This window comes from Bombus pyrosoma, linkage group LG12, assembly GCF_014825855.1.
Source record: "Bombus pyrosoma isolate SC7728 linkage group LG12, ASM1482585v1, whole genome shotgun sequence".
Classification (NCBI taxonomy): Eukaryota; Metazoa; Arthropoda; class Insecta; order Hymenoptera; family Apidae; genus Bombus; species Bombus pyrosoma.
In genome coordinates, this window is record NC_057781.1 from 12,023,022 (window position 1) to 12,048,829 (window position 25,808).

At 54.4% G+C, this 25,808-nt stretch overlaps 3 protein-coding genes across 13 annotated transcripts; 2 read left to right on the plus strand and 1 right to left on the minus strand.

Annotated features, from left to right (window-relative positions):
• Positions 1-111: 111 nt before the first annotated feature.
• LOC122573919 (SET and MYND domain-containing protein 4-like) lies at positions 112-4,203 on the minus strand. Of its 2 annotated transcripts, XM_043740885.1 has the most exons (9): positions 3,819-4,203; positions 3,555-3,705; positions 3,390-3,484; positions 3,053-3,257; positions 2,858-2,979; positions 2,369-2,773; positions 2,102-2,303; positions 1,796-2,011; positions 112-1,681 (listed from the first exon to the last, which is right to left on the minus strand). In XM_043740885.1, the coding sequence occupies exons 1-9, from the start codon at positions 4,201-4,203 to the stop codon at positions 1,345-1,347; spliced, it is 2,118 nt and encodes a 705-aa protein (XP_043596820.1). In that variant the 3' UTR covers positions 112-1,344. The 2 variants fall into 2 exon arrangements, with proteins under 2 accessions (XP_043596820.1, XP_043596819.1); XM_043740884.1 differs by having other exon boundaries at positions 112-2,011.
• LOC122573923 (growth factor receptor-bound protein 14-like) lies at positions 3,833-21,952 on the plus strand. Of its 10 annotated transcripts, XM_043740921.1 has the most exons (13): positions 4,997-5,128; positions 6,395-6,454; positions 6,635-7,068; positions 7,807-7,997; positions 8,110-8,269; positions 8,344-8,474; positions 8,891-8,977; positions 9,078-9,212; positions 17,416-17,649; positions 17,997-18,098; positions 20,353-20,621; positions 20,702-20,795; positions 20,859-21,952. In XM_043740921.1, the coding sequence occupies exons 2-13, from the start codon at positions 6,444-6,446 to the stop codon at positions 21,177-21,179; spliced, it is 2,169 nt and encodes a 722-aa protein (XP_043596856.1). In that variant the 5' UTR covers positions 4,997-5,128; positions 6,395-6,443; the 3' UTR covers positions 21,180-21,952. The 10 variants fall into 10 exon arrangements, with proteins under 10 accessions (XP_043596860.1, XP_043596866.1, XP_043596859.1 ...); XM_043740925.1 differs by lacking the exons at positions 4,997-5,128; positions 6,395-6,454 and adding an exon at positions 3,833-3,942; XM_043740924.1 differs by lacking the exon at positions 6,395-6,454 and having other exon boundaries at positions 4,957-5,083.
• Positions 21,953-22,216: 264 nt separating this feature from the next.
• On the plus strand, positions 22,217-25,746 carry LOC122573938. Its single transcript, XM_043740957.1, has 5 exons — positions 22,217-22,427; positions 23,424-23,709; positions 24,227-24,280; positions 24,364-24,518; positions 24,597-25,746. Exons 2-5 carry the CDS (start codon positions 23,496-23,498, stop codon positions 25,002-25,004), a joined length of 831 nt encoding a protein of 276 aa, XP_043596892.1. The 5' UTR covers positions 22,217-22,427; positions 23,424-23,495; the 3' UTR covers positions 25,005-25,746.
• Positions 25,747-25,808: the final 62 nt, after the last annotated feature.

Genomic DNA, 25,808 nt, shown 5'->3' on the forward strand with positions numbered 1-25,808 from the left:
GTCGAATGCGCGCTGCTTGACGTTTCGCGTTTTTTTGTACGCGATCCATACAGAAGGATGTGTTGCCGCGGGGCGCGAGCTAGCGACGAGGAAGAGGAGACGAAGAGCGTGAAAGAAAATAAGGTAAACGACTCCTAGACGCAGAGCGTTGTAATTGTATGCGGAAAAAAGAACGATGCATGTGTTGGAAGTGAATATCGGAATTAAAAAAGAAATAGAAGCAAAGAGAAAAAAAAAAGAGGAGTCGTGCGCGGACCAGTATGCTAGCAGGCAACGTAACGTCGAACTCGAACCACGTTCGAAGTGAACGGCGAGCACGGAGCGCGCACGGTCGCGAACGGTGATCCCTCGAACGAATTGTAACGTCGGCGCGTTCGCGTTTCGAAGGCCTGTGGAAATGCGTCGAGTAGGGATCGTACTCGGCGCTCTCGATACTCTCGTATCGTTCCCCCTAGCGCGGCGCGTGTCTTTGAAATCGCGCTCGTTTCTCGACGAGGAACGGGAACGAGAACGAGAAGATGGCGCGTCGCGATTCGCGTACCACTCGCTGCGACAGTCAATTAGTTTTAATTCAGCTTTTCGCGAGGAGCGATCTCAATGATGAGAGAGTCGTCCCGGATCGCGCGGGACGGAACGGACGATGAAAAAAGAAAGGAGCGAAAGAAAGGGGAGAATCGAGAGAACGCTCCCGTGTCTGGAAGAAGAAAGGGTAGTCATCTAATTACACGTAAAGGAGGAGACGTAAATCTTTTGCCGGTCGCGACACGGATGCGCCGCGTTTGCCGCGCGCGTCCCACGTGTCGCCGCTCGATCGAAACCACCCCGGCGATCCATCCTGCTCTCCTCGTCCTTGCCCCTTACCTTCATCTTTACCTTCCCCATTATCCCTGTCTTCGCTTTCACCTTTACCCTTGTCCTTATCCTTACACCTATCCTTACCCTTTCCCTTTCCCTTTCCTTATCCGGTTTCCGATCCGCATCTTTCATATTCTCATTTCCTCGAACCCCCAGTGAATTTTGTACCGAAATGCGAAACTTTGAAAAGCTACTTTCATATACGGAATTTAATTTTTTCACGAAACATGTGCATTATAAAAAATAAATGCCAAAAAAATCGCAAAACTCACGAACCGAAGGTGAAATTTCTTACGTTTGCATCGAGCTCACTTTCTTCTCCCTTTTCCCCGATCCTTTCGCGTGCGATTTCAGCGAAAGAAGCTGCGCTCCTTAACGTTTCAACATTTTTATTCGAACGACCTTCGAGATGAGAGAAAGCTGCCTGGAACGAGTGTACGACGGTCGTTCGATTTCCTGTTGCTTTCGGAATCGGTTGTCTCCGGTGATTCATTCACGGAAATCAATCGGGAAGGAATCGGGCCGATAGACGTTGCCTTCGTCCGCCATACAGGCACTGGCTGCGATCTCGGCCAGGTGCGTATCCTTGTGAGGGGGTACAGCCACTCTGTGAAATTTGCTCGCTGCCTCGAAGAACGCCTTCAACGCTCTCTCGGGTTGTTCCTCTTCCATCGCGGCGAATCCCTCGGCGTACAGGTGCTCGCACTCGCGCACCCGGTCCAGCGATTCTCGCAGGTTGATTCTTCGTCGACAGGACGAACATTCGATGGATCTGCTGGGATCTCGGGGACGCGGGTGTAACTTGGAGCATCCCTCGGTCGGACACCTGCGATCGAAAACCAATTCTCTCTCGCTCGTTCTCTCGCTCTCACTTTCTGCCTCGCTTTGCGAATGCAGGCGCGAATACGCGGTACTATACGTTGAAGAACCATGTTCACACCTCAGTCTGACCGTGTCGTTGGACAAAGTGTCGAAGCGTGGCCAATCTTCGCGGCAAGCGGTACACTCGCAACGAAACCAGTATCTCGCGGCGAGAGTTCTCCGTCGATCCTCCAGGCTTCGTTTCGTGAAAATCGGCCCGTAGTTTTCAGCCACCACGTCTCCGGGTCGGAGACTGCGAATCGCCCGAATCACGATAGATCGACCGACAAAGTATCTGCGGGAAGAGAGGATCGATTTATCGAGTTTAAGCTACGTGTAGCTATACGGTGAACGGTCGGTCGGTATAGCTAAAGCTGTAGGGTACCTGGTTACCGCGGGATAACAGTCGTGATTGAAGCGTGCAACGGTCGGATAGATGGCCACCCCGATATAAAGGGGCCTGCTACCGCGGAACCGATGTTCATTTCCGAGTCGCGTCTCAAACACCTCGTGAGCGTTGAACTGCAGCAGCTGAAGATGTTTCAGCAACAGGCCGGCCACCGCGATTTCTCGATCGTTGGGCGTCTCTGAAACGCGAACAGCACGCTGCTGAAATTGTCAATCGATCGCGACACGGTCCGCGCTCAAGTACCTCCGTCCCTCGTCACTGTCTCGAAAAAGCCGACTCTCTGCAAACACTTGAGAAGGAACGCTGCCATCAGCGATCTCTCGAAAAAATCCTTAGCCGTTCTGTGTTTCTCGTGCGTAACGAGATCGTACACCCGCAGATCGATCGCGTCTCCTTCGACGAGTTCCTCTCGCTCTGTTCCACGAGGGACTCGCTCCGCGGGTTGCTCGCGTCTCGAATCGCGCAGTTTCTTCCTTCTCGAACGACGTTTCGCCGACTTGCTAAGTTTCGCCTGTGCTTGCGTGCACGGTCGTGCGACCTGTTCCTTCTCGTTGGAACTTAACGCGCGGCAAATCTCGATGCAGCCGGTCAGTCCGCTCTGTGTGGTCATTCGCAGAGCGAGCATGCTCAAAACGCTCATACCCGAACCTGACGAAACGACGGAAGCGGTTGCCTTTCGTTGCGAAACACGGCCTATATGGATTATTTCGAGAATCGCTCGTTATACACTACCTATCAGTAGCGCGAGAACTTTGCACTCGTATTTATGATAGCTGGCCATCGCGGCGTCTCTGCACTTTCTGCCGCAGAAGGCGACGCTGCTGCAGTCCGGACATCCTATCGGTGCCACGAATCTGAAAGGACGACGTCTGTCTGTAGGAAGCTTCCGGTACAGAGCGTATGTAGCGGAATCGAGCCGCGACTCACCTCGAGAAACAATGTTGACAATGCGTACCGAAGAATTCCGGCAGCAGAGTAGCCGCGAACGGCGCCTCCACGACCAACCTGTCCCCCGGTTCGATCGGTTTGGCGGCGATCGCTCGTTTGCCCGCGTTCTCCGTCTCCTCGATGTCGAGCAGGCTGGAGGCGCCCGGCAGCCGCGGATTCTCGTCGCTGACCGATCGGGCCGCAGCTGCGAGCGAACCGAAAGCGAATCTAACGAAAAACGTTGCGTTTCTCCGTCTTTTCGCGATATCCTTTCGATCGACGGAGCAAACGTACGTTCTTCTCCGTTGGTGACAGCCACGAACCGCGACTCACCTACCTTCATCTCGCGACGGTGTTCTCGCGGGCAACAGCTTCTTTCCGTTCGCTCGTACGAACGTCTCGCACGCCTTCTTCGTCCGAGCAAACGTCGCCCTGAAACAGCACTTTTTCTTTCAGCCGGGTTCTATCTTTCGCTTCGTCGTCTCAACTCGTCCAGGCTCACCGTAACTCGTTGGGCAGATCGCCGTCCATTTCCTCGACGAAACTTAAATCACGAAGAGCGAGCTCGTGCTCGTTGCAGGCAAGAAACGTTTCGGCCCTGGCTAGGAACGCGAGCGGCAGTCCGAGACCTCGATCGACCGTGCGGCATTTTCCTGAAACGGGGCAAGGGGAAGAAGAGAGAGCGAGCGAGAGAGGAATGAAGCCGATCGGAGGATCGATCGATGGATCGATCGTCGCGAGTCTACTCGCAAACAGAGAAACAAACCTGGAAGGGGAGCGCGAAGAACGGCTTGGCCGAAGAGCATCAGAGCTTTCCGTCGTTCGGCCGCGGCCGCGGCCTCGAATCCCTCCAGCCTCCTCGCTCTGGACACGTTGGCGTCTTTGCCGCGGTACAGAATCTCCGTTCGGTTTAACGTTTCCAACACCGTGTCCCTCACCTTGGCATCGGTGAAGATGGCTCGAATCCTTTGCTCGTCGCTGGTCAGCCGTCCGAAAACCTGGCAGATCCACTGTTCTCCGGCGACTCGCGTCACGTTTTCGCTGAAATCTCGGAAGAATCCCTTCTTTCCGGATCTGAGAGTCTCGAGCGAGCACAGGTCCCTGTAAGACGGGTCCGCTCGCGCCTCATCGAACGCGTTAATTCGCTGCATTTCCAACTCGCTTGAATCTCCGTGAACGCTCGCCCTCGAAATCGGGGGATTTCGACAGAATTTCGACAGAATTTCGACAGATTCGGTAGAGATAGCGCGAGATACGAGCGAGAAAAGCGGCAAGATCGGGTCGCGAACGATCCAGGAGAACGAATGGCGAACGTAGCTTCGTTGTAGCCGTTGCGACCCTTTCGCCAACCGGTCGAATAATTTTAGACAAAGTCGACCTTGCTATTTCCGTCTCGAATTCTCGCGCGAGTGCGCCGCGCTTCTGCCAGCGTGTCTCCGTCGACGTCTATCGTGGCTGCCGCTGCCGCCGTCGCCACCGCCGTCGCCACCGCCGTCGCCACCGCCGCCGCCGCTGTTACACCATGTTGCGCGTCCTTCTCACCTTCCCGTCGCTATCAGAAATCGAAAGATTCGGCCGCATGGTGGAAAAAGCGGGCAATGTGGCGTGGAAGACGACTCGCGTGGCCCGTTTCGCGCGCGTCGCGTTTCGGTCGGTTAGCGAGCGCCGCGAGTCTGCTCCGTCAAGCTCGCGACCGATTCTCAGATCGTCAGTCGCGCGTCGGAAATCGCGGACGTCGCGCGTCGAAATATCGCGACCGCGACCGCGATCACGGCCATTGGCGTTCGCTTGGCTGCTTGGCAGGTATTTCGCGGCCCGGCCGCATCCGCGGTGAATCCGCGACGGAGATATCGGCGCTGGAGGCTGCTGTTCTCGGTGTCGAAGCGACGAGACGGAACCGGAAACGGAAACGGAAACGGAGGCGAAACGAGGTTCGATCGAGAGAAGCGCCGATGCGACGCTGCGACGCGGACCAGAGCAACGATTTACCGAGATAAGCCGTGGGAACGGCGATAACGATAGAGAAAAAAGGCGAGTTCGTCGAAGCGCGGCTGGCTCCGAGTATCTTCGTGTGACGTAAGTCGATAAGTCGACCCGCGAACGCCTCCTTTTCTCGTCGGCCAACGGAACGCGGATTTTATCACGCGCGCACCGCGATTTCGACAATTTCCACTCGAAACGATCGTCGTCGTCGTGCACCCACCCGCCCCCTCCCCTTCTCCATTCGCTTTACGACGCGTCTCCTTCTTTATCGCCTCTCCTTTCTTTCGACGTCGAACGCGCGAATCGTCTCGCGCCTCGTTTCTTCCTCCTTCGTTCGAGAGGAACGCGTTCATCGCAACGATATACTGCTTCGAAACCGTTCGCACGAGTTCGGGAGTCGCCGAGAGAGAAGGTAACTAGCGCGCGAGCTTAACCACGACCGCGAAACCGACAGGCTTCAAAGTCGAGAAAACGAGAGAGAAATTTGCATGATCGCGTATTACGCCAACGGAATTTCTACGGGGAGTCGTCCTTTTCTCCTTCTTCCCTTTCTTCTCATTCTTCTCATTCTGCTCGTTCTTTTCATTCTTCTCATTCTTCACATTCTTCTCATTCTTCCCTTTCATTTCCCTTTTCTGGTTTTTCTCTTTCTTCTCTTTCTACGCTTTGTTTTCGCGCTCGAACGCGCCGCATAGGTGTACGCGCGTCTCTCTCCGGGTCGAAACCGAGATCGAACGCGCGCGCGCGTTTACCATCGACCTGCCAATTTAGACACGCGCTGTCAATTGAGAGTCGAGTTAACCCTCGTTAACCTTGCTGCGTCTCGGCAGCCGTACGAAAATGGACGACCGATGAACAATCCCTAGAGTATAGACGTCGATCGATCGCTTTCGTACACGTTCGTCCGATCCCATTCTCTACCGATCGTGCTCTTTTCGATTTCGTATCGCGGATCTCGCACCTTTGCTTCGGCCCTCGCTGCTAAACTCGCTCTCCCTCTCTCTCTCTCTCTCTCTCTCTCTATCGTTCCCTCTACTTCTGTTTCCTTCTTGGATCGATAGGTCGCGAGAACGATCGCGTGATCGCAACCGACCTCTCGCGCTACGTAGTTTTATACGTCGGTAAACGTCGGACAAGTACCCGTACCTTTGAAACAGCGGTGCGATCGGTTGGACGAAATGGTCCGTGGATTAGGTCGCGGCGTGCACGCGTTCGTCACGCGAGTATGAGGATCCGAGCGATCGTCGGCCCCGTGCCGGTCGCGCTGCGCCGCGTTGCGTCGTGTCACGATCCTACGTACAAGGTTCGTGCAACCATACGGCAACTAGAGACTGAATCGATCTTTCTTTCGAATATCAGGAATCGTGACGTAACGCGAGTCGAACAATGACGCACAAGGCGAATCGGAATGAACGCCACGTAAGTATGTATATGTTGACCTCGAGCCGCTTCGTCTTCGACCGCGCCGCTTATCTTAACGGTTTCATTTCCCGGTAATCGAACGCGAGACTTGCCCCACGTTTTCACGACGACGAGGACAACGCGAGCTCGAGACCCGCTTCTTCTACTAACCCGCTACGATTCGTTCGTTTGTTTCAGAATCGGTGACACGATAGTAAACGTCGCGTTCTCGAATACGATGTTGCAAGCTGACGACCACGATTCCGTCACCGGCCGCCCCCTTTATCGTCGTTTTCCGCACCATGATCCATCGTCCATCGTCCCGAAACGTCGACTTTCCGACGCTATGGAACCCACCGTCGAAATCCACCATGTTCCCATCGACTTGCCGCTAACCGCTATATCCTCGATCGGAAGCACGCCGACGCTCGAATCGGCCGTAACCACCACGGCGACCACCTCGTCGGAGAGCTTGCGCGTCGAGACGGACAACGAGCAGAGCGTTTACAGCGTCGCCTTACTAGACCGATGCACGGATCTCGTGACTCGTAACGATTCCGCTTGCGACAGACAACGCTATGCCTCTTCCACTTGGTTCTCTCTAGTTCGTCGACGATGTTCCAACATTCGCGGTAAGTTGAACGATTTCGATGTTGCTCGGAACCGAACCGTTCGCGCTTTCCGACAGATCACCGACCTCTTTCCTTTCGCATTACGTTTCTTGCCGATCGCCATTCTTCGTAACGCTGTGACAGCGTGCGAGAGAAACGAGAAACAGGTGAAATCGTCCAATCGAGTAGGTAGCGGTTGGAGCGATTTTTCCCTGGCTATACGTACTTGCACTTGCAACGGCAGTGACAGCTATGCATCGTTAATCGCTGGCAAGCACGCGCGTCTATTCAAACCGAAAGCTGCCACGTACGCGTGTTCGCGGTCGACGTCAGAGTTTCACCTTCGTCGACGGATTCGCGCTAAACGCGTAATTCTCGCACGCAGAACGCCTCGCTGTTGGATTTTCCGCCGATCGCCGATTCCTCGAATGCTCGTAGCGCGTGTAACGCGCGAGACAGTCGCCCATTCGAATTTTCCTTTCGTCCTTTGCGAAGGATCCTCGACTCTTGGCGAATAGCAGCGACACGATTCGAGTTTCGACCAGTCGTGTTCTACCGACGTCGGAAACACGACCATAGTGCTGGTATCGCGCGAGTCGATGAAAAGCAAACGTCAACCGCTTTCTCCCCTCTTTCTTTATCTTCTTTTCCAACCTTCCGCTCGATTCTCTCGATTCGTTCGCGTCTAGAAAAATAGCCGATAGAAATTCGTCGTTCGTTTAATTCACGAAACGTCTCTTTCGTACGCGTTCGTAACAGGTTGGCTGCCAAGGATGTGTTCCTGCCTGGACGCCGACAACGCGCAGTTTCTCGCTCCATCCACGTGCAGCAGGTATCAACGACTCAGTCCCAGGAGGAATCTGTTCGAGATCGCCTACCGATCGATGAACAGAAATCGTACGCCGAAAGGATTCGCGCGACCGGACGAAAGCGAGGAAGACGAGGAACAGGTAAATGGACGCGTCGCGTACCGATCGAACAACGAAAGCGGCGTGGAAAAACCTACCACTGACGACGTTTTTTCTTTCCACCCCTGGCACTCTCTTCACCGGTAACGCGTAGACGGAGGAATTACGTTTTTACTGCGACGACGACGCTTGCTACGACGTGATCGTCGAGCACGATCTTCGCGCCATCGACTTGTGCAAACTTCTGAAAGCGAAAAGAAGTACAGTGGGAGTCGACTGGTCGATCGTGGAGACATGGCCCGAACTAGGAATAGGTCAGTATCTGTCGTTTACCGTTTCTTCTTGAAAGTCGTCGTAACGACTTTCACGAGTTACGAAACCGTTACAGAGCGCGCGTTGGAGGACCACGAGGACATTTTGGCTGTGCACAGGGAGACGAAAACGTTTTCCCCGGAGCGCGCACGGAAATTTATCTTTCGCGAAGATTGCCTCAAGTACGAGTTCTTCCACGATCCGGAGGTCAGTATGAAAATCGAAGCTGCCAGCTCGTATCGCGCGTCTATGTATCATCGATTTCGCGCCAGTTCACGTTAATCGATTAATCGACACGGAAACGACGAACACTGGCTTTCGTAGGATCGCACGATGCCGCACGAAATTGCAAAGTTCGCGCGCTTCCTTGCGCATTCTGCTTCGGCCGTTCGCTGTCGCGCCAATTTCATCGATAACTCGACCAGTAGTTGCCCGACGGCTCTCGACCTACTATTACCGACTATTACCGACAGCGGTCGCGTCGCTGCCTCCGACAGGCGTTCTTATCCCTCGGCGGAAACGCAAAACGCTTAGACGCGTGCTTTTGCTCGCGCCACGTGCTCGCGATTCGCGTATCCGTCGGCAAAATACGAACGACGACGTAAACGAGTGTCGCGTTGCAGCTCTTCCTTTCCACCGGGATGATCGACGTTCCCACCGTTTTCGCCGAAGACTGGCACGCCTTGGACGAAACGGAAGCGGCATTACGAGTGAGTGGAAATTCGATCGATCTTCGAGTCGACGCACTTTGTCGCGCGCACGCAGTTCCCTCGTAATTCTTTGATCAGCGATTCCCTATCGACGTTTCAGGACTATCTGGAGAACGAAGAGATAGCGGAATGTCCAGAGGTATTCGGTTTAGCGTGGATACAGAACGGACGCTTGAACATTTGGAGGAAGATCTGTTTGCTTCTTCGAGATCGAGAGCTCTACCACGCGAAAAAGGTAAGTCCGCCGATCGTTCGTCAAGAACGAAACGTTTCTTACCACGCTGTTACTTTCTTACGTCTCGCTGTACTCTTAGATCGTCGGATCGTTGGGTTGTCGGATTCGCGACGCGCGATCGATGCACGGCGAACGCGTGGTGCACGTGCGACCGCCACGCGGTTATGCCGTTCGCTCCATATCGAGTAACCACCATCGGGCACCGTTGAAACGTCGACGGACTCGGACGACAGCAACGACGGAATAACTGCAAACGGGTAGAACCGGCGCGAGTCACCAAAAACCCGTTCCGCCGGTTTACCGAGCGAACAGCTGACAGCGACAGCGACAGCGTTCGCGTAAAGCAACGTTTATATCGTCCCTCGCGATACGGCACGGATACGACACGGTCCCGTTCCGACGAACATTCTTGCCGCCGATAACATAGGGGTGTTCGTATATGCCGTAGCCTATCCGTCGTAGCGGACGAAAGCACGTCGTAGCACGACGAAATATGCGAAACGTGCTCTTTAAATCACATTTTCACCGCTCCTTTGTTTCTTTTCCTATTAAGAACAGCGCAAAGACAGACGCGCGCGTGGATCGTACGTAGAGGGATCGCGCGGTAAAACGTCGCCTCTGTCTTTCCCGCGGGAATACGTACGCGCGTTTACGTATTTCGTCGATCGTTTCTCGCCACACGTTTTAATTAGGTTTTCTCTTTCCACGACTCTCGCCAGATCGTCGCATGCCAGAGTCGTGGATCAACGACCGTGGCGATCGCATCGAAAGCGACTGCGAGAAGAGAGTGTCGCGAAAGAAGGTCAAGGGGAAACGTCAAGGGGCCGATGAATCGACAGACGGAACGATTCGCCTCGCGCGTTCCACGTCTGGTTTCCGCAGGTTTCGATATGTCGCCTCGGCGTCACTATGCGTTGACGCGCCAACGTTAAACCGACGAGGCAGGAGGAAGCTGGAAAGAAGCGTTCCACGCAGCGCGATAAGCGGGAACGTGCACGCGCGACGACTCGCACGAAGCGGAATTCCATGCGAGTGGATTTCATTGAATAGAAAGTTTACTCTAAAACGCAACTGCTGCTACATCTACAGCGGCGATCGATCATTGCCTATGCCGATCACGGTTGTCTCATTCGCGCTTCGCGAGTAGCTTGCCGGGCAACGTTGTCGAGGACGTCGATCTCACGACGCTCGATACTCGAGTCTTGGCGCGCCTTCGTTCGCAGTTGTGTCTATACGGCATCGACAGAGGTACGATCGATGCGCGTGGCTCTGTCTTTCGTCTCGGCCGACATCAGCCTCTGAACTACGCGTCCAGCGTCCAAATCCGCGCGAGCAGAAACATCGGTTCCTGAAAGCTACCGGGTACCACCTCCGTCCGACGCAGAACGAAACTCGTTGCTTGAACATTGAACATTGACGCGACGCGACGCGATACGCGCGGTCAACGCGAAACGATCGCTCGCGGCGTACGTACGCCTTTCTAAGAAGCTTTCCGCTTTCCTAGTCGCTTTCACCGACTACGAACGCCGAATCGTTGTCTCGTTACTCTCACCACCGCGATCCTCTCTGCCTATCGGTTCTCTTCCTTTTCCCCTTTTCCTTCTATTTCATCGCTTTTCCTGTCATTTCGGACGCTTGGGATACGTGGCCGACACTCTAGCCAGAGAACGAGCACAGAGACGAGACGACGGGTCGTGAGACACGGTACGCCACGGTTTGAACCGCGCGTCGCTGATTCGAAACCGTTCGTCGAGTTCGCCGTGGCACGGCGGATCAGTCGGGGCTGACACACATTCGCCCTGGCAAAGGAGCTATTCTGCTATGAACGCTGCTCCCTGGGTCGTCGACCTGCCTTCTGTTGCTTCCTCTTCCACCACCTTCCACCTCCTCCACTCTCCTTTCTCTTCTACGCCGCTCTACGCTTTCCTCTCCTCTCCGCCTCCTCTCCGCGCGTTTCCTCCACGCTCCTCGGTTCTTTTCTTATTTTCCACGCGTTTCCCTCCTTTCTCTTTTGTCGCGCGGTGTTGGCCGGCCTCGTCCTTTGCCGGCTTTTTTTTCCGCTTCGGCTCCATCCACCGCTTCTCCGTCCTGCTACATCGTACTCTGCTTTCTTCCGTTTCGCTCCGATCTCTGCGATTCTAGTTTTTTTCCGCCGATCGATCCGTTCGGTCGTTCGCGTTGCAAAAATTCCGAAGCGAAACGAACGACGATTTCAAGATCGAGACGAGTCGCGCTACGTTTTCCTTCCGGATCGCACAGGAAAACACTTTTTCATCCTCTCCGGTGTCTGTCCGACACGGTCGATGCGTCCACCGCCCTAGTCGGAAATCGGATTCCTAGGGCAAACCGTTCGCGGTTCCGGAATCACGAGTTTCGCGACAATATTCGATCCCCTCGATGGGCTCCAACGGCGGACCTCGAATATCGTTCGAGTCTCTTTCGTCCAAGATGGGTATCGCATCCGCGTTCGAAAAATTGCCAGCGCTTCCATTTTCTAATTCCAAGTTGTTCGCGTTACGCTCTTGTTCTCCTTTCGTCCGTGTCTGCCTCTCTCTCTCTCTTTCTCCCTCCCTCCTCTTCCTTCTCTTCCTCTTCCTCGCCGTCCGGCACGTCGTACTTGCTACACCGTTTCCTCGTTCAGGGTGTTGCCCAAACACAATACGTTTTCGCAATGCGCGCGCGATATTACGATGTCCGTTGCATCCACGTCATTGTTCGCGTTCGCGATGCGTAACGCACCACGAGAGTGGTTCGTGGTTTTTCGTTTCCATCCTTCTCTTCGTCGTCCGACACGCGATCGTCGCTCGATCCTCCGTTGCAAACTCTACCCTACTGTTGTCGCCAGGCAAAAACCAGTCGATTCCAAAGGTGACGATATTTGCGAGAAGACAACGCCAGTTCCATCGAACGTGTACGTCCCTCGAACCTACATACTCTAGACTTTATCGCGCAAACTTGTTGGAACCACGCTCGATCACGAGTCGTATATGTTTAGCAGACGACGTTTCTTCGCAAATGTTGCTTGTAAAAAGGAAACGAGAGAGAAAGACAAAGTTTGAAAATAATCTGCAAAGTTGTTGCAGGCGTTGCGAAAAGCTTTGAAAGTTTCCAAGGTGTCGGAATTCGACGATACAGAGCACGAAATAACAATTACATTTTTCTTAATGCTCGCTGCAAAAGGATATAGAAGCAACGCCAACGATTACGATTGACGATTAACGTTAACGACGAAAGTAACGAACGAAATGTAAACAAACAGAACTCTCGTCTCTCGAATCGATTTATTTTTAAATTATGCTCGACAACTTGTAAATGCCCCGATCAGCTACCTGAAATTAGAACGGAACGTCTGATTTCGACCATCGGTCGTTCAGCGAGATGACGAACGCGCGAGATTGATTCTTTGCGCTGTGGCTGTTGCCGCCGCTCGGTTATCCGATCGATGGAACGCGCCCACGTCCATTACTACGTTCGTTCTCGCACGTTTCAAATCTGTTTTCAGCCACATTTCGACGAAATCTCAAGCGTCAAACATACGGGATTTGTTGCCGAACGTGATTGGAAGCGCGATAAAATTTTCCCTACCACTTTTCGTCGCGTCGAAGATTAATTTGTCAGAACTGGTAGACCGGAGATTACACTGTTCCTCCAGAATGAAACAGTGTAAATTCGGATTAACCGAAACCGATTCATGTCACGCTCGATTCCTCCTTTCTCGTCATTCGGTGCGAGACCGAAACGATCGTGCCCGCAACGGGATGTTCGCTCCAACACCGGTTGTATCGGCGGCTGTTTCGTCGAATTCAGCGAACGGTCGCGCCGATTACGCCGTCGAAAGCAACGAATTCGATCGCGAATCCGAAAACGAACATTATCGATTTTGTTCCCCTTCGCGAGGCTCGGGTATTTCAACGAATTTTCTGGGTTAAGGTGTACTCGAGGTAAAACGAGCGTCGTCTTCTGGCACGCGGCCGAAAGGTGTGGATTTTCCAACCGCGTAACCGTCGTTTTTAGTGTCATCGGTCGAAATACGCGACCCTTGCGTCTTCCTCCTTCCTTCTCTCGTCCCTATTTCCTTTTACTGGCTTTCGTTTAAAAGCGGATCTTTTCAACAAGCTCGACAGCCACAACAAAAATCGATTACCGATCGTCATCGACGAAACGAAAAGACGCGAACGAGAAGGAACGAACGGCCAAACGATGGCACGCGGCTGCCGCACATCCATTTCGTCAACCGTCGAACGATCGATTTGCTCGAAGTTTCTCGCTGCCGCCGGCATTCTCGCGAACGTGACGTTAGTTTCCCAGTTCGGTTTGCCGAGCTATCGTAACGATTCGTCCTGGTAAAGTTCGAAACACTCTGCCTCTTTCGTACGAATCGACCACGATCGCGATACTACGGAAAGAAAATCATAACTCGCAAAGGAAGAAGATCATTTCTCTTTTTCAAAGTTCTTTCTTCGTCGACGAATCGAAAGCGGCGGTCGATCACAAAGTTTCGAAACGAAGTGTTGGACGATTAGGCATACTTTTGATTTCCTTCTCCGAAGGCATGCTACCTATACGTATAACACGATAATGAAGAAACGAAAGACGTAGAGTGTTCGTTGATTCGATTGGAAGACGGAAGAAAGTTCGGACTCTGTCATTTCGCACGCTATGATTTATTTACCACGGCCGACGCTAGTGTCTTCTTCCTGCTTCCCCTCCTCGACGCCCTTACCATTCGACGGTTCGCATCCGTAAGGCTTCGTGAAGCTGCGAAATCGCGTCCTCCAGAAACCATCGCATTTTCGAGAGTTCGCGACGATGCCATAAATTGCCGATTCGAAGTTCAATCGACGAACGATCGCCAGATTTTGAACACGTAACACGTCGCCGAACGTGTAAAGGCGAGCATCCAAACGGTCGGCTGCGTAGGAAAATCGACGGGGGCAGGGGAGGGAGGGAGCAGAAAAAGAGAGAGAGAGATAGAGATAGAGATAGAGATAGAGATAGAGAGAGAGAGAGAACTGCTTATTCGTTGGAACACAAGATCGGGGTCGAAGAAGACGGGGGTGGGCAACAGCCAGCTGATTCGGGAGAGTTCGTGAACGACCGTAATCGAAGGCGAGGGAACGAAAGAGGCGAGGTAGCACAGCAGCGCACGCCCGATGCAGTCTGCCGCGACCACCGGGAAACCAGCTGACTGGTCGGTTCGGTCGCGTTCGTTGAATCGTTCGGCAGTCTTCGGATCTTTGTTCGTCTCCGTGCACGAGGCGGCTACCGGCAAGCGACAAACCTTTCCGTCAGTCGTCAGTCGCCGTTTCGACACTGTCGAAGGATAGTGTGCGCGTGTGTCTGTTACCTCTTTAACACGATCAGCGTTGCCTTCGTTGCTTGAATCACGCAATCGGCCATCTCGTTGCTGCATCGGTCGATCAGAACGACGATCGCTCGTCGTTTCGAGAGATACAAGAGAGAACGAAAGAACGCGATTAGCGTCGTCGCGCAGTCTGTTCGTTACCGGTAGTCGCTTCGGTTTCTGTGTGCCACCCCTCCATCGCTCGTTTCTCCCCGTCCAGTTCTTACACCCACCTAGCCATCCTACATCCCTCTTGTCTCTCTCTCTCTCTCTCTCTCTCTCTCTCTCTCTCTATTCCTCTGTCCTCTCCCACTCTTCTCTCTCTCTCTCTCTCTTTCACTCTTTCTTTATTTTGCCCGTCGGCTACCCGATCTCTGTCTATCCATCTGATTTTCCGCTTCTCGCTTTTCTCGCAGGCCTCCTCGTTCGCGTCGTTGTCGCGTAGTCGGAGGAGAAGACGCGAGAGAAATCGTTGGCAAGGATACGAATTTTGTGGAACGAGAGCGTGATTTTGGTTCCGTGCTCGTCTGCTCGGTCGTGACGACGAGCAACTCTCGCGTTTGCGATCCAAGGAAAATAAACGGATCTTGTGTTTTAAAACAAAGGAAAGCGGAGGGAAAAGTACGGCTAGAGAGGACGAAGAAAGGAAAGGAAAGGAAAGGAAGAGAAGAAGGAAGGAAGAAGGGAAGAAGAGAAAGAAGGAGAAACGACTGTAAGCGAAGTGCTATGAAATCCGATCGGTACGATAGGTCGGTATTTCCGAGCGGAAAGGACACGGTGGTATCGCGTAACGGATAGCTGGTTCGCGCGACACACACGTATCGCCAGTTCACTGTCGAAATCGTCGATTTCCACCGGCCGGATCGGAAATCCAGTTCCCTTGGCATTTGGATTTACGCGAAGATTTCGAGCGTGAAAGCCGAATTGCCGTGGCTTGACATTGCTCGGGTGGTAAGTGAAAACCACGCTACGCGACCAGACGGTGATGCGAAGACGAAATTTTCGGCGAGTAGGCGCTCGTACTTGCTCGTTGTCGTCGGTCGATCGGCGATAACTCGATACGACGGTACACCGTCCATAGAACAACCGACTATGACCGTTTGCCAGTAGTTTGGATAGCGACCCGCTAGAAAACGAGACCATCCACGCTCGATTGCGAGAACACGCGATTTATCGAGAATCTCGAATGCCAACGATAAACCAATCAAAGTCCGTTGGGATTTGGGTACGAACGATGAATCGAATCGCGGATATCATGGCAGTTTGGTTCGTAGCTCTCGTTAGGGAAAAAGAGCAGAAGCGAGCGTACGTATATACGTAGGAGAAAGTATCGAGCGGAGGGTAGGTTCCGATGATAATTTACGGCGGACCCCGTTAACGACCGATTGGACCAGAGCCGGTGCCGAAATCCCCTCGTTTTGAAACACGACGCAGAGCTTCGTATCGGCATACTGACAATAGTTATTCAGCCGCGTTATTCAGCCATTACGATTCACTTTCTATGGAGATCGCCTCGTCCAATCTTCTTTCTACCTATGCGTCTGTTCGTCCATTTTTCGACATTCTCCGATTCGGTGACTCCATCGACGATCATCGATTTCGAAATCGATATTGGCATCGGCAGTGGCGCCGGTCGGTATCGTCTCTGCTTTCGTCGGTCATAATCGTCGTGGTCGCTGCCGCCGTTGCCGCCATAACCGGTATGATTCGGATAAGCCATTTTTGCAAATTCCTTTAGTCCGCTGAAACGCAAGCTTCGCGCGAATCGCGACGAATAGAGTAACGTCGCACCTATCGCACCGCGATACTTGTTTACCTAATCGAAATTAAGTGGCATGGCGTCCGATCGTCCTCGCGAGCCATCCTTCGAGCGTCAAAAGCGGCAACGAGCGACCGATCGCCCGTTTATTTCACAACGCACGTTTCGCAAAACTCAATTCCACCAATTACGTTCGTGTATCCCGCAATCTTTTTCTCGAATTCGCTGTCTCGCGCCGATCGAATCTTGTTCGAAGCGTACTATATAGGAGAACGACAACGAAACGGACAACGGAAACGAAAGACACGCAGGAATCTCGAAAAATTGGAAAATTAACTCGGCTCCGATCAATCCGTTTCCGATTACTCGGCTAGCCGTCTACACGTTACTCACGGTTTTCTTTTCTCGGTGCCGCGTTTCGCTACTACGTTTCGCCGTTGTTTCTCCTTTCACGAACTTCTACCGTTACACGTTCTCGCGTTATTATCGTAATCGTAATACGACGGCGTGGCCCACATACAACCGATTCACAGTCGTTCGTTCGTATTATCCGTAAAACTCTCTCTTTCCCACCTTCGTGCGTGACGCGTTCAATCTTTCGCGACCCGAGTATCTAAAAACTGAAACTTGGCGGATCGTTGGCCGTAATTTCCAGTCGCCACCGTTCGTTGGTTCGGATAAGCACGGTATCTTTTTCTTTTTCGTCCGACGCGATGCGACGGTTGCACGTTGGCGCACGTGACCAACAGCGGGACCCAACGGAACATTATCCGCACGAAATGCGAATCTTGTCGCTCGTCGTCTCTCTATCTCTATAATCGCGAGTGCTCGCGCGCTTCTGGCGTTACCCTTTCCAGCAAACCGGTTTCAATTTGATCCCGGCTACGTCTTTGCCGTCCGTTGCCTTTCGATCATCGTCGTTCTTCCCCTCGAATCGGCAAAACGCATTCGCCTTCGTTCCTCGGACGATCGTAAATTACGAACGAACGAGGATCGATCGGTCGAGATAAGACGCGTTCGCCGCGCCGAAAACGAGAGTGATCGATGTTGTAGCAACGATAACACGAGCGATGACGAAACGATTTCGATTTCGATTTCAGAAAAGCGAACGAGCGTTTCCGTTCGCCCGCTTGTCGGATTACACGGTGTACAAGATCACGAACGCCAGGAAGAAATACAGAGCGCCCTTCCCCTGGGGCATCTGTCTCAGGTCAACCAGCACCGCCCCCAAATCTAAAACCACCGCGGAGCGTGGAGAAACCGGACTCAAGGTCATCGCTTTTCACAGTGAAAAATCCCGCGCCTGCTGGCTAACGGCCATGAGGCTCGCCAAGGTAATCGAACGTTTTTTCACCCTCTTTCCCATCTTGCTACTCCGTTTCCTTCATCGTCCGTCCGATCCGCGCCTCTTCCTCAGCCCGTTGCTTCACGCGGAAACCCCTTTGCCTGTTTGCACGTTCGTCACCATCGGGAAAGCCTTGTTGTTTGCAGGCGCGTTAACGTGGTTTCCATCGGCCGCGGTTATCGTTGGTCGATGCCGTGGTGTTTTCCTTTCGCAGATAATTTCGAGCAAAACGCGAGAGTCGCGGCCGTTTTCCTCCGCCACGGTGACGTTTCGAGCAAGCCGCCCATCGAAACAAACCTGGCTGGCATTAATCCGTTTCGTTTCGTTTCGTTACAGTACGGCAAGCAACTCAGGGAAAACTACAGAGCATTTAAGAACAAACAGTGCGAGCAAACCGACAGCCCAAAGGATCGATACGTCAACTACAACGTATCCAATGTGAGTCGAAGTCTTTCGCTGGCCGCTGGCTTTCGCCGATCGCGCTCGCGTCCGCAAAAAACGATCATCTCGGATCGAGGTTGCATCGCGACGCGAGGCTAGTCGCGGCTCGCGATCCGCGATTCCATCTTCGACCAGGGGGAAAAAATGCAGCGAAAAGAGCGGGCGGGGTAAAGAGGTGGCGGCGAGGCGTGACGAGGCGGAGCGGGGCGCGATGGGACCAGCGAAGAGCAGTGCAGAGGAGAGAGGAGAGGAGAGGAGAGGAGAGGAGAGGAGAGGAGAGGAGAGAAAGGGTGGGAGGCGGCAGAGCGGCCGAGAGCGGGTCGCGTCGAAACAGAGTTTCGAAAATCGAGCAAAAAGCCCGAGGCGGTTAGTTGTTGCTACGCGGCGACTATCGATCATCTAGGAGGTAGACGCGAGCGAGAACGGGTACGTCGCCGTGCGTCTCTTCGACCGCACGGACCCGAGTACCGTGAGTATCGCGTGCAGCGTCTTTCGCTCGTCAGCCGATGGCCGTGCCGTGCACGCGTCACGCGTCGCGCGATCGATACCGTCAACGTTCGACGACCAGTCGTCTCTCTGTCGCGTTTCGCGATCCACCGCGACAGCCGTATCGACTCCGTGACGTTGATTGATCGTCCGCCGGTGCCGAGCAGATCCGGAAGTTGGCCGTTGCCGCCGCTGCCTCTTCTTCTCGGGATCTTGACGTTCTTCGCTAACGTTCTCCCTCCCCATCGAAGCACCGAGACACGCTCGCGCACATCATCCCTCTCCACTGCTTTCCCCTGTCGACCGACCGCCTCTGACTGCCGCCGCCAAGGCATCGTCGCGCTGTGTCACCCGGTTTCCAGCTAGTCTGCTGGACGACCCTCTCGCCACGGGGATTAATCGCGACCGATCCCGTTCTCGTTTAGAGCGCGTTCCGCGTTGCCGCTTAACTTGGCGAATCCTATGGGATTCGTTTCTCTCATTCAGCGAATCGTTGTTTCGTATTGTGTCCACTCTGCTCTCGACACGGCCATGGTGGAAGTACGTAGCTCGTTGCTTGTCGCGGCTGCAAAACAGAGGCGATCTCTTGCCAATGTAGTCGCCGATTACGAAATCGAACACAGCGGTGTCTCGTTTCGTAAGATCGCGTTTTCCTTTCCCGAAGGAATCGTCGTGCTGTTCATTCCATCGTCGTTCGCGTCGCTGCCGTTCGCAAGTGTCCGTCGACGAAAACGCACGGTTGACCTACATTCGACTCTCGTGTATTTCCGTTCGGAGGAAATATCGTAACGGCATTGGGCGCAGGTGCGGCATCGTTACATAAGCTAGTACCGCCTCTCGCGTCGTCCCCCTGTGACGAACATCGTCGAGTATCGACGAGGACGTACCTTGGGGGAACGCGGCGAATAGTCGCGCGCAATAGGAGGACGATAGCGCAACGGGAAGCAACAGAGAGCCGTTGTCGAGCACTCGAAAAGACCGAGTCGAGTAGCCGAAAGAACCGAACGGCGCGTACATCTTTTGTTCGCGTCAAGGGCTTTTTCTTTTCCGTTACGATCCAGTGGACGAGCTGTTATTCCCATTTCCTATTATTATTTTCCGCGTAGATCGTAGGTAACGTCTCATTCGGTTGTTTCGAGGTATAAACAACGCGCGGTGCTTCGACCGTTCAAAGTCGGTCGTCTCTCTCGGCTACTCGGATCCGATCGATAGCCGAGTCTCGGATCGGTAGGAATTGCTCGAAATGCGAACTGCTCGATCGTTCGAACAAACCGGCATCCCCGAGCGAGAAACGAGACCGAGTCGAAACCTGATATTCCGATTCCGAAGGAAATCCGCGCGTCCCTCGACGTCTGGTCTGGTGGTCCCCTATCGTCTCGTCTCGTCCCATGCCGCACCGCTCGATGCTCGCCTAGCAACAGGCGTCAGGGGTTATCATCCCCTCTTCGTCTTGCGATTTCTCTCTCCGCTTTTTAAGTCGTTCTTCGAACCGTTGTTGTTCGCGATCTTTTCCCGCCTGTCTCGATCCATGCTCCGCTCGCTCTCCAACCTTTCCTGTTCGGTAATCACCCCGTGACGCGTTTACGCGCTCGTTCCTTTTCGCTGCACGACGAGAAGGCGACGAGAAGGCGACGAGAAGGCGACGAGAAGGCGACGAGAAGGCGACGATACGAGAGGGATCGCTCGCGGTCTCGTGGCTTTGGCTTCTCGTTCCGGTTTCGATCGAACGATCCAAAGTTTGTAAGACCGAGTGTCGCGTTCGCAGGAATCGGTGCGATCTCGCGTGGCCATGGATTTTACCGGCAGCGTCGGAAGAATCGTGAACGACCCGAAGGAAGCGAAGAACATCGCGGAAAACGAGGGTATGAACTGGCGACGAAACTGGAGGCCGTTCTCGAGACCGCCGCCGGGCTGCGCGGTGGTTAGACTGCACGGACTCGACGACGGTATCCACATTCTGCAACCGTGGTTTCACAGAGGACTGAGGAGAGATATCGCCGCGGCGATCGTCCGAGAGCAGGGTTCGGTCGACGGGTAAGTCGAGTTGCCGCTGCCCAGTCGTTCGTTTCCAAGCGGCACGAAACTGCGCCTCATCGTCTCACGTGTTCTTTCAGCGTGTTCCTGGTACGGGAGAGCAAGAGCAATTTGGGCGCTTACGTGCTCACCTACAAGTACAGCGAGAAGGTGTTTCACACGCAAATTCAACCCGTGAGTAGAGCCGTCGTGGATGCCTCGCGATCGACGTATCCTACATACGTCCGCTGGTTACAGGTTTTCGACGAACGATGCAGCTGCTGGCTGTACACCCTCGACAAAGGCGTAACCCGGTTCTACGACTTGCTGCAGCTGATCGAATTTTATCAGCTGAACGCGGGCTGCTTGCCCACGCGATTGACCCACTACGTGCAGAACGACGTGCAGGAAGCGTCGCCGCTTCCGGTTCCGTTGACGCAGACGGAGGATGGCGGTGGTTCACCGCCGTCGCCGACCGAGCTCAATCGACGGCGACTCGGTGCCGCGACCAACGGCACGATGGCCGAAGGCACCGTGGCCGCTACCTCGTCGTACACCGTCAGCTACAAGAGCATCTGAGGATAGGAATTCCAGCGGCCCGTCAGCGTCGACGAGCGTTTGGTCGCCACCCACTGTTCGCTGGATTACGCCCCTCGACCAAACGAAATCGCGAACGGGTATCGCTCCGGCGACGCGAACGTTCGATCCGCGCGCTCGGGTTGCTGGAGTTTGTGCCTCTGCAGCTACAGCAAGTGGAATCCGTAGCGCGAATCGCGTCGATAGCCGTCCGGCGGGAAGAGAGAGCGTTCGAAGATACGAAAGAAAGAAGAACGAGAAACGGACGAAGGAGAGACGCGGCTCGGGCTAATCCGCCGAGTTTTTGGCGAAGGTACCGAGAGCGTCGCGGCGTCGCGTTTCTCTGCGATTCTCGCGCGCGGTTCGTCGCTCTCGGCGAACGGATTCGATCGTCGAGGATAGCCGGCTTTTCGAAAATCGGCTTTGATAGCGGTTGATCAATCCCGATGTTTCGAGTCGGCGCCTCGACGGTTGCGCTGACAGACGCGCCTGTCGCGTTCTTACGGATCGATTCGTCAAGGCGCGCGAACTCGTCCACGAGTAACGGAGAGCGAACGCGTAGCCAGCGACGCGACCACAGAGCGGAGAATACCCGCCAGAGTTGGCGCTCGGTACGCAAAACGACGATTAATATTAAGACGATCATTATCCATGCAAATTACGATAAAATATATATATATATTTTGTACGAACGGTAGTAGAACGGACGATCGAGTCGCGTTCCGTGAGATCTCGACGTTCGGCCGGAAAATAATAAAAGTTAATCAACAACGGAAGACGGTTGGCTTATTTTTCTCTGATCCTTCCTCGTTTTCGCGGGAAACGCCTCGGCGTAGACGACCCATCGTGTCTCGATGGCGCGAGGGCTGTCGCAACAGGTAAGCGGCGCGCGGCTACGACGCCTGAGAAAAGGTATTCCGGCAGGTAACGGTCGCAAACGGAGGAGGAGCATCGTCGTCGCGTTCGGTCTACAAGAGGAGAAGAGAAGGGGGATCGATGGAACGTACCGGCGGAGAGGTGGAATTCAGGTGCGAGTCGTAGTTGGCTCGGCGATCCTCAGTTTACCGCGGCCAGTCGACGCGACGCGCAGTCCGATCTTTGACCCTCGTTTTTCCGCGTCTCGTTCCTTTCATTTCGCCTTTTCTCCTCTTACGTCATCGCGTTCCTCTTGGTGGTGTTTTCGTTTCTCGCGATCGACGAGATGCGAATCGATCCCTTCTCGGACCAACAGATTCCACGCATCCGCAACGAGTAAGTCGCAGCCGAGTAACGCAACCTGTTACGGCGAACGCGCGTCCACCGATCGACCCTGGTGTCGTGTCGCGCGATTCGTCTTAGGAGGATAGACCCTGAAGACGGAACAACACCCGTTCTCTGCGGGCAACGAACACGACTAGTTGGAATCGACGGAAACGCGCTCTCGTCGTTCGGACGAACTCGCGAGTCGTCGAGTAAACTTACAACGCGCGCGATATAATACCCGCTGTACGCCATACGTCGTTCTCGAAACCGGTTCGGTGACGTACTCGTCGATCGTCGGCGCAGCTACGAGTTTTCAGCCTTCGCGGTCCTCCTAGTTTGCCAGCCGCGATCCTTCGTTGTTCTGTCGCGAGATTTTGGGTATTTTGCGTTTTCATCGCGTGGATTTCGCTTTTTCGGTAGACGCTACGACGGAGGCCCGTTTACCCGTGTTGCGGTACCAGGTACGACCGACCGGTTCTCTCTCCCTCCTCGCTCCTCCTTTCTTTCTTGCCTGCCTCTCTCTCTCTTTCTCTCTCTCCTTGTCTTCCTCTGTCGCGTCCGGCGTTCTTCGATACGCCATAGTCCCAAAGTCGCGCGACGATCCACGAGTTCCGTTCGGTGGGCATACGGGCGCCGAAGGAGCGCAGCGGCGAGACTCGGTAAAGTGACGCGTCGGAATTTCCACAGCGTGGCGATCGAAAGTTTTGCTCGTCGTCCGGATCGAAACTCGACGAGGTCGAATCGGTGGGCGCGCGGCTGGCGACGCGGCGATCGCTTCGAACCAATTGGTCGTCGACGTCGTTCGTTCTCCGCGCGTACGATACCACCGCGTGCGATGAGTCACGTCTCCGCGTTTCGCTCGTTTTGCTCGCATCGCGTTACCTCTCGCGGCCATAACTTTGCTGCGTTTTCCTTCGCGTGATCGACGCATCGAGCCTCGAACCTTCGTTCGATATATCCTTTTGCCTGGCGTTGGATCGCGAGCGCGTGCGCTTTCTTTTCCAGAACCGGTATGACTGCGACGCAGAAGGTCGCGTTCCAACAACGACGCTGATCGAACGTCGCGACGGATCCGAGATGAACCCGTCGATCGGACTGTTGACCGTGGCAGTGCTCGCGATCGGCACCGCGATCGCCGGCTTGAATCCAGGGGGGGCCGACTGCGGCGAGCAACGCTGCTCCACCGTCGAGTATTGCAGCCCCTACGACAAGCGTTGCAAACCGTGCTCCTCCATCTGCGACGCCACGGGTCGCAACTATCAGCAAAACGAGTGCATCAAAGATTGTCAAGGTGAGCGACACGCGAAATTCTCGCCGTTCCGTCGGCGGCTTTCTCGCTTTTTCCTCGGCTTTTTCGGTCGATTGGCCGAGCGAGCCGAGGATACCGAGCATCGACGTTTCCAGATCGATCGAAGGAAAAGCCAGATAGCGCGGGGCCGAGCGTTTCCGAGCGTCGTGCACCTGAACCCGAAGAGGGTTCGAGTCCGTTGACTTTACACCTGACCACCGTCCCTCCGTCCACTTCCCACACACGCGACCGTGCACGATGACTCATCCTACCAACCTCCTATTCGCCTGCCAGCCTGCTTGCCTTCTTCTCTTTCCTCGCTCTTGCTTCCTCTCGGCTCCTTTCGCCCGCTATCTCCTTCTCCTTCTCCGTCTTGCCTCTGACGGTTAGGTCGCCTCTCGCCCCGCTTCCAACCGTACAACAACGTTCCCTTCCCCGGCCGAAGCCAACCGTCGAACCTGTCCCTTGGAAAATATCGCCGCGGCAAATAGCTTTTCAGTCCTTTGCCTTTCCATTTCAGAATACCTGCACGACAAACGATACGTTCTTCTCGAGCAATACGAGGATTTACGAGGTAAGTAGACCCCGTGATCGCGTGGTCCTGGTCGCGAGAAAAGAAGGAAAAAAGAAAGAAAAACGAACGTTGACGATCCGCAGGGGAGATGCAGCGATTGTGGATACTGGCGGCGATATCTATCGCGGTAGCCTTTACGTCTCTCGTATCGAGCCTGTACCTGTACGTGCAAAAGTGTCCACGATGGGAAAAGATGCGAACCACCGTGAGTCGAGCCATCGCCGGGAAACGAGCAAAGGTGAGCAGCGAGTTTTTCCGTCTGGCGATCGAACGTGCGCGCCGCGTCGACCGCACCAACCGATATCTTCTTTCTCAGAGAACGTCGAACGAGAGCGGCGGCGGCGGCGGCGGCGTCGGCGGCGGCGACAACGACAACGACAACAACAACGATCGCGGCAAATCGACGCTTCGAGACGCGGAATCGGGCACGTCCAGGCACAACGGACTGAAGCTGACGATGCCAACGATAAGCGCGAGCGTGGCTCCTTCCCGATTCTTGGAAAACGAAAACGGCCGTGGTGGGAACGGCAGCGGAAACGCGAGCGGAAGCGGCAGCGCTAATGGAAGCGGAACCGGTAACGCCACGCCGAACACCACCACCACATCGCTGTCGAGAAGGCATCCCAGCGAGGACACCACTCTCGATTACGCTTACGACAATCCAGCTATGACGCCCAGCCCGGAAACCGTTCAACACAGAACGAAGCGCGAGAGCTCGTTTTAAACGGGATATCCGATCGATTCGCCACTGTACATAGGTTAATTATAAGCATCGTACTTAATCGCGCTCGTCCGCGCGAGAACGCGCGCGACCTTCCGCGGATCCTTATCAGCCATTCCGTCCACGAAAGGCCTTTCGAGCGAAGTTTGCCCGATCGACGGTAACGGGGTCGAGCTTCGCATAGGTCAGCGACGGCGCGTAACCCGCCGGCCGATCGATGGAGAAGCGCGCGTTCCACGCTCAATTCGAATGCTCAACCGTCGAGTTTTACGCTCGCGTGCCTCTTTTTCACGATCGCGCTCTTCTCTCTGGCTCTCTCTCGCTCTCTCCTCTTTCTTCTCCTCCTGCGCTATCGACGGCGAGACCCGAGACAGAGGCAGAGGGAGAGAGAGAGAGAGAGAGGGAGAGAGAAATCGTTTGTGTTCGGCGGTTCGCGCGAACCTCGCTGATCTTAGGTTAATAAGTCGTACGACAGCGATTCGAATCGTCGCGATCTTTCTTCGTCCAGCGTTCGTCCGATGTTCCTCGTCGTGAACGATCACCGTACTTGGTGACCGTCGACGATCAGGAATCCGATGTCTTCCAGCGAACGAAACGTCGCGGTTACTCGAGCCGCGAACAGAAGAAAAGAAACGAGGAGAAAAAGTTTGCCGCTCGTTCGCAAGTATTCGTAGTTTTAAGACGTTTTTTCGTTATCGATCCGGTAGTTTGTGTCGGAGTAAGCAATAAACGCAATAACGCACGACGTTCTCGTTTTGCGTATTCCTTTCGTCCCTGTGCATTTCCGCATCGGGCAGGATATCGGGC

What these genes read in the sequence shown, in the direction of transcription:
- LOC122573923 (XM_043740921.1), top strand. An exon ending in TCAACTACAACGTATCCAAT is followed by an intron (nt 18,099 to 20,352) that starts GTGAGTCGAAGT and finishes TCGCGTTCGCAG; the next exon opens with GAATCGGTGCGATCTCGCGT. An exon ending in GAGCAGGGTTCGGTCGACGG is followed by an intron (nt 20,622 to 20,701) that starts GTAAGTCGAGTT and finishes GTGTTCTTTCAG; the next exon opens with CGTGTTCCTGGTACGGGAGA.
- LOC122573938 (XM_043740957.1), top strand. Translation starts at nt 23,496, where the DNA reads ATGAACCCGTCGATCGGACTGTTGACCGTGGCAGTGCTCGCGATCGGC. An exon ending in GTGCATCAAAGATTGTCAAG is followed by an intron (nt 23,710 to 24,226) that starts GTGAGCGACACG and finishes TTTCCATTTCAG; the next exon opens with AATACCTGCACGACAAACGA. An exon ending in GCAATACGAGGATTTACGAG is followed by an intron (nt 24,281 to 24,363) that starts GTAAGTAGACCC and finishes GACGATCCGCAG; the next exon opens with GGGAGATGCAGCGATTGTGG.
- LOC122573919 (XM_043740884.1), bottom strand. Translation starts at nt 4,203, where the DNA reads ATGCAGCGAATTAACGCGTTCGATGAGGCGCGAGCGGACCCGTCTTAC. An exon ending in GATCTGCCCAACGAGTTACG is followed by an intron (nt 3,485 to 3,554) that starts GTGAGCCTGGAC and finishes GTGCTGTTTCAG; the next exon opens with GGCGACGTTTGCTCGGACGA. An exon ending in TGTCAACATTGTTTCTCGAG is followed by an intron (nt 2,980 to 3,052) that starts GTGAGTCGCGGC and finishes TCGTCCTTTCAG; the next exon opens with ATTCGTGGCACCGATAGGAT.